The 6,324-nt window shown below is 66.7% G+C and overlaps 3 protein-coding genes across 3 annotated transcripts in view; 2 read left to right on the forward strand and 1 right to left on the reverse strand.

Moving 5' to 3' along the window:
* MNEG_3052 (hypothetical protein) overlaps positions 1–1,286 on the forward strand; it is a gene marked incomplete at both ends in the record, with an annotated part of 2,854 nt that extends 1,568 nt beyond the window's left edge. Inside the window, one exon of the mRNA XM_014048474.1 lies at positions 840–1,286. Coding sequence (XP_013903928.1) covers positions 840–1,286 — 447 coding nt within the window. The remainder of the gene's footprint in view (positions 1–839) is intronic.
* A 799-nt stretch (positions 1,287–2,085) lies between these two features.
* Positions 2,086–3,337, forward strand: MNEG_3053 (hypothetical protein; the record flags this gene model as incomplete). Its single annotated transcript, XM_014048475.1, has 3 exons — positions 2,086–2,109; positions 2,258–2,730; positions 3,100–3,337. The coding sequence occupies 3 exons, from the start codon at positions 2,086–2,088 to the stop codon at positions 3,335–3,337; spliced, it is 735 nt and encodes a 244-aa protein (XP_013903929.1).
* Positions 3,338–4,795: 1,458 nt separating this feature from the next.
* Positions 4,796–6,006, reverse strand: MNEG_3054 (hypothetical protein; the record flags this gene model as incomplete). The annotated part of the gene is made up of 4 exons (XM_014048476.1): positions 4,796–4,962; positions 5,253–5,338; positions 5,663–5,751; positions 5,935–6,006. The coding sequence occupies 4 exons, from the start codon at positions 6,004–6,006 to the stop codon at positions 4,796–4,798; spliced, it is 414 nt and encodes a 137-aa protein (XP_013903930.1).
* Positions 6,007–6,324: the final 318 nt, after the last annotated feature.

Consider the following 6,324-nt stretch of genomic DNA (forward strand, 5'->3'; position numbering starts at 1 on the left):
GCCGCCTCCGCCACGCCGCACGGCGGGTCCCACCCGGCGGTCGCGGATGTGGCCGGGCCATTGCCTGTGCAGCCAGAAGCGAGCCGCGGCGGCGGCGGCGGCGGCGTCGGCGGCGGCGCGCTGCCGGCGGCTGGGGCTGGCGGGTGGCGGCGCATGGACCACCTCAGCTCTGCTCGGTACCAGCAGCTAATGCGGCAGGTGCGTGCCCCTGGGCGCAGCTATGCTCCGCGACGGTGCCGCTGCCCAAGGCTGCGCGCCGGCCATTCAACCATGTCGCGCTTTCTTGTGCCAGAGCGTCTGCAGAATCGCACGCCAGCATTTTCGAGCTGCTTTGAGCTGCGCTGTGGATTACTGCTCCTTACGCATGCCTGGCTTTGCTGCCTGCACCTCCACAATGAAAACACCGCCCAACCTCCCCTTTGCCATCACTTGCAGGTGCAGCAACGGATTGATGCGCAGGTGCAAGCCACACGACTGGGGCTTCACGCCCGCGGCAGCGCCGATGGGGGCGGCGGCGGCGGCAGCGGGCGGGCTGGCGGGGCCAGTGTCGGCGGCGCCAGCACGAGCAGCGGCCCGGAGGGGCTGGATGGGAAGCTTGGGGCGCTGCTGAGCGGCTGGGAGGCGACGCGGGGCGAGCGGTTGGCGGCGGTGATGCGGCGGCAGCAGATGCTGCAGCATGCGGTGCGGCTCCCAGTGAAGTAACGTAATGGACAGTCTTAACCAGTGCAGGTTGTGCTTGTGTGCGGTGAATCATCGCGTGGTTGCACTTCACGCGCTGTAATTGAGATTCGCACGTACATGTCTGCGCGCCACGCTGCTCGCATTACCTACCGCAACAGGAGCGTCTGAGCTCGCAGCTGCAGCACCTGCCCGCGCTGGCGGACCTTTCCCCTGGCGCAGCGTGCCCGTTCAGCTCCCTGTCCTCCCCGTGCGGCGGCGACGGCGACGACGGCGGGGTGCGGCGGGCGCGGGCCTGCCAGGCCCATGCCCTGGCGCTCGCGGAGGCGCGCGTTGGCAGCAAGTGGTGGCTACCGCTGCGGCGCCTGAACAGTCAGCAGCGGGCGGCGGCGGCGGCGGCGGCGGCGTCCTCGGCCGCGGCCGCGGCGGCCACGAGCGGGGCGGCGTGCGACGAGGACGCGGCCGGCCAGGCGTGGGAGCAGGAGGACCACGCGTGGCGTAGGAACTGGCAGCGGATCGTGCGGGAGGAGGCGGCGCGGCCGTCTGGGTTGGCGGCCAAGAGAGGGCCCCTGCGGATTGAGTACAGCCTGGAAAGCTGCGGTGGATGAACGGGCAGGCCGGGTGATTATCGCTGGGGCTGGATGTGTAAGCCGCTATTGATGGCCGTATGGGTTGCTATCTCAAAGGAACCGAGGAAGCAGGAAGCGAGCGGCACCCAACCACGCTGCGCGCTGCGGACTGCTGCAACGCACCGCTTGCAGTCCGGCTCTGCACAATCAAATTGCATTTGCATGCGGGCCGTCGCAGCCGTAGCTCTGAAATGCAGCTCATAATAGCACGGGAGGATGGCGTCCTCAGGGGGTCCCGTGGGCGTGGGAACGACACGCCCGGGAGCTGCCCGTGAGCAGCTGAGCTGGCAGGGGCTGCACGTCGGCTGGGGCGCGGAAGCTGGAAAATCAGGTGGACGCCCCTCCTGGGAGTACTTCACGTACCACGCGATCAATATAGATTCATAAAGAGAACTTCAAACAAGTCTGTCGAACGCCCTTGCCAACGCGTCCAAAGCAGTCCAGCTGGACAAAGCTGACAGCTCCCCGAACCGAGAAACCTCTGCCCCCTTCCAAGCCTACAAAAACAACACTGACACTCCCTTAGCGCTATCAAGTATCCTACAACAAAGGTGAGGGCCCCGTAAAGCCTTCGCAAGGCTAAACCGTTCGTGGTGCCCGGCCTCTTTGTCAGCCTCGTTCTGCGTGCGTGCTGTCTCCAAGAAATAGCACACAAACTAGAACGCTGCTTCGCGCTCTGTCGAGCCTGCTGACGCTGTCGCATCCGCCCCACCTCCGCTACTCTGCAGCCGCGTCGCGCACAGCCGCTGCTTGCGCTCCATCCCCGTCATCATCAACCATGACGCCCATCCAATCCCTGCTGGTGAGCGCCACAATTGCACAGGATATGTATGGGAGCTCCCTATGCTTGCACATGTACAGTTGATCGCGCTGCCGGTGCTGCCCGTCTTCTCAAAGCTGCGCCGTCGCAGCAACCGACCTGTTGACGCATTGCCCTCACCCCACCGCAGGCCCTGGTGAACCTGGCAACCCTCGGCAACGCCCTCAAGCGCATCACCACCCCCAAGGCCGCCATCAAGATCATCGCCGACGCCCCGTCTGCGACCACCGCGCCACTAGCGCCCCTGGCCTGCGCCCCGGAGCCCAAGTCGAGCGACGCCACCACCCCCGACCCCGTCCCTCATGCCGCCGCCGCTGACGCACCCACGGCCGCCAAGGCCAGCTGGTTTGTGCGCGCGGTGTCCGGCCTCAAGGACAGGTGGCGCGCTGTGACTGCCGCCGCCGCCACAAAGACCCCTGCTGCTGCCGAGAAGCACGCGCCCACGCCGCGCACGGCCAGCGCCACCTCCGCCAGCGCCACCTCCAGCACGAGCAACACTTCCCAGGCCGCTGCCGCCGCCGCCCCTGGTGACGACGCCTCCGCCCCCAAGGCCCCGAAGAAGGCCAACTGGTTTGCGCGCGCGTTTGCCACCGCCGAGGCCAAGTGCGGCGCCGCGTGCGCCTCCGTCGCAGTCTCATGGCCCGCCTCCGCCGCCAAGGCCGCGGCCGCGCTCACCCCCAAGCGCAAGGCCTTAATATAGAAGAGTCGCAGCAGCAAGGCTGACACCAAGACCTCTTCCCTGCTCACGAGTCCCGCGGTCGTCGCTCCTGTGGCCGGCCCCATCGACATCGACAGCCCCACCTCTGCCGCCGCTGACGACGCCGCCGTGCTTGTGAGCGTCGTCGCCCCCGCCGCCCCCGAGCCCACAGTCGCAGCCCTCGAGCCCGGCTCGAAGGCCGGCGCAGCCGCCACTCCCAGGTGGGGCAAGTACCTTGGGGACAGGTTCAGGGCTGCCCTGCCGCGCACCCGCAGCGACAGGCGCCCCACCACCCCTGCGGCCCCCATCAAGGCGCGCTCCGGCGGCACCCCGGCCAAGCCCGGCGACGCCGAGCCCGCCACCGCCGCCACTGTCGCCGCCCCCAAGGGTCGCATCGGCGCCGCTCTGGCTGCCAAGCTTGCGCGCCTCTCGTCGCGCCGCAGCCGCGACCGCCCCGATCAGGTGGCGGCAGCAGCGGAGGCGCTGGGGGGCGAGGCGGCGGTGGCCTGCTAATCGCATGCGTGCAGGCGATGTCCCAGCGGCGCTTGTTAGGTTGACCCCCATACATACAAGATAACAATCCTTTACAGCGCCTCAAATGTGTTTTGCGAGTTTCCAGTATTGCCTTGAGTCCCTCTTGCCAGCTTGCCAGCCCATGCCTTGACCTTGCCTCGCCCTGCATGCCCCTGCAAGTTGCTTATGCCAGATCCTTCTGTCGGCGCATGTATTTCTGTTTGCACGTCCCTGCTGGCCCCCCCCCTTTTGAGTCGTGGCAGTTTATACAGTGTGTTGTGGCCAGCCGCATCCAGCTCTGCCAACGACCGCCCTTGCGGCCCCTGCCCTGGGGCGCAGCCAGAGCCTGCACGTCGACCCTTGCGCCCCTGGTGCCCCAAAGGCCAGGGGGGCACCGGCGCCCCCTGGCGCCGGCCTTTGCGTTTGTCCATGAATCCCAGGGGGCATCAAAACAATCACACAACTCTTCATGACGCATCACGTATGACAAACCGCCGGCGTGTTGCTGCACTACCATTGTGCGCTGCGCCCTTCCTCGTGCACCTTCCCTGCTGTTGCGCCCTCTGCTACCTCCCCTTGCACCATCGGGTGCCTGGCACCAAAACGCGGCAAAGGAATGCCATGCATTTGAACAAACGCTTCCCGTCCTTGACCACGTTTTTTGAACGCTCTTGTGGTGTGTGTCCTGCCTTTGCGTAGCCCTGGCTGCTTCTTGAAGGGGCACTGTGTGGGTTGAGAGACCAAGCCCACCTGTTGTCCATCATTCCGGCTGGCAGACTGGGTTTGTTGAGTTGCCAAGTTGAGACAGAGTAAGGAATGCCATCCACTGGAATTCCTGGCAACAGCGAAGCACAAGCACACTGTTAAAAGTCAGGGCGGCGCCAGTATGGCAAAACCCAGCGTTGGCGTGACGTGCACTGAAACCGCATCCACCCCGTCTGTGCAGGGCAGGTCCCCAGGTGATGCGCCAGGCGCTTGCAATCGCGTCAGGGCGGCTGCCGCTGCATACTGCCTTTTGCAAGTGGCCGATGACCAAAATAAGAGGGGAGAATTGTTGTGCAGCGCAAGGGCGACTGTTGCGTGGCCATGGGGCGTTCAATGCAACCACAAGTGCCGTCGCCCGTTTGTCGCACTTGCTCCTCGTATATCGCGTGCAGCAACTGTTGGGCATTCTCATAGCCGGGCTGTCAATGCGCGCTTGCAGTTAGCGCGATGTTGATGATGTCACATGGCATATGATCAACTGCTTGAACCCGGAGGAGATGTAACATCAGCGTCGTTGGCAGGCCCCCACGCGCGCGGAGGCAGCGTTGCAGCGTCGGGTGCACATACGCACGTACAAGTCAGATTGTGCAACAGCTGCCAACCGGGCGACCAGCGTGCACAACGAAACCGCCCGCCTCACGCCCAGCAGCAGGACGGCTGCAAGCCACAGCACCTTGGCGTGTTTGCCTGCCCTCACTCATCACCACCACCAAAGTCGTCGCCGCCGCCAAAATCATCACCGCCGCCGTCGTCGAAGCCGCCGCCGCCATCATCGCCGCCGCCTCCATCTCCAGCTTCCCAGGTGTTGGCGTCCGCGGCGCCGTCGCCGTCAGCGTCGGCATCGGCGTAATCAGGGACGCCTGGAACGCGGGGATTACGACAAAAGAGGAGGAGAGGCGCCCAAGCCGTTCGCCGTCAAACCCAGGTGACACAGCAAGTTGCAAGGTGTGAAGAACAAATGTCTGAAGAACAAATGTCATGGTGTAACCACCAGCACAGTGGAACTATTCCAGTTGTGACAACCAGAGCGCAGCTGTTCAGAGCTGGCAGGCCCAACGCCGCCCCAGGTGGGGCCAAGCCCCCGGCCAGAAAGGCTCCCGCAGGGGTTTTGCCGCACAAACGCGGCGTGCATGCGGGATGCATGGCGCACCATCAGCATCGTAGTCCGGCGCGCCGCCGCCGCAGCCCCCCTCAAAGCCGCCGCTCTCAAAGCCGACGCCGGCAGGGGCGGCGTTCCTGCGTTGGATATGAGCACGGAGGGGCGCGCGGGCGCTGCGTCGCCAACGGATCCGAGCGCCGCTGCGCCGGCGGCGCGGCAGGGGTTTCGCAGCCGCGGGTGCCTGCCCGCCCAGACAAGGGAGGACCGCAGCCACAGCAGCAACGGGCAGCGGGCTGCTTCCCCGCCTGCCACTTGGCCAGGGCCCGCGCGCCCTCGCAGCAAAGCGCGCACAGCGCACAAAGCGAGGCGCCACGTTCGAGCGCGCCCCACGCATGGCCGCGCCCCTCCATCCAGCATGGGGCCAGAGGCCTGCCCGCTGCCCTCCCCCAGAAAGAGCTCACCAATTAGCAGCGTCTGGCACACCGTCCCCATCAGCGTCGCCATCTACATTGTCTGGGACCCCGTCGCCATCGTAGTCCGGGCCCTGCGCCTGGGGGGTCGGGCAGGGGCGCCGGAGCGGCGCAGATCGCACGCTCGCATGCGCATCGCGCAGGCCGGTGCGTGCGTGCACTATACACATCCACGCAGCGCGCATCGGCCACGCGGCGCGTGCGGCTCGGGCGGGGAGGGTGGGGTGGCAGGCTGCTTCAGCGCGCGAAGCAGAGGGCCTCACCTGGGGGTTTTCCGCCCAATCTGGGACGCCGTCTTGGTTCAAGTCCTCTCTAAATGGGTTGCGAAATTGCATGGGTTTGGTTGTAGGCGGCGCCATGGGAGCAGGGACGCAAACTGTTTGGGGACGCGTGTCTGGCGCCGGGTGTGCAGCCCAAGCGCCGCCCCTTGCGGACGTCCCTGGTCGCCCGGCACTGCGCGGCGCCCCGCCGCGGCGCCGCGGCCAGCGGTGTCTTGAGTGGCACAGCCAGGCGCCCCCGCCAGCGGCGGCGGGGGCGGCAGAGCAAGGTGGGCGGCGCAGCGCGCGCCCTCACCCGTCATGTAGCTCATACATGCCCATCGCCGCCGCCGCGCCGGCCGCGCCGACGCCCGCCCCCACCATCCCGGGCCCGGC

This window comes from Monoraphidium neglectum (assembly GCF_000611645.1).
Source record: "Monoraphidium neglectum strain SAG 48.87 unplaced genomic scaffold scaffold00369, whole genome shotgun sequence".
Lineage (NCBI taxonomy): Eukaryota > Viridiplantae > Chlorophyta > Chlorophyceae > Sphaeropleales > Selenastraceae > Monoraphidium > Monoraphidium neglectum.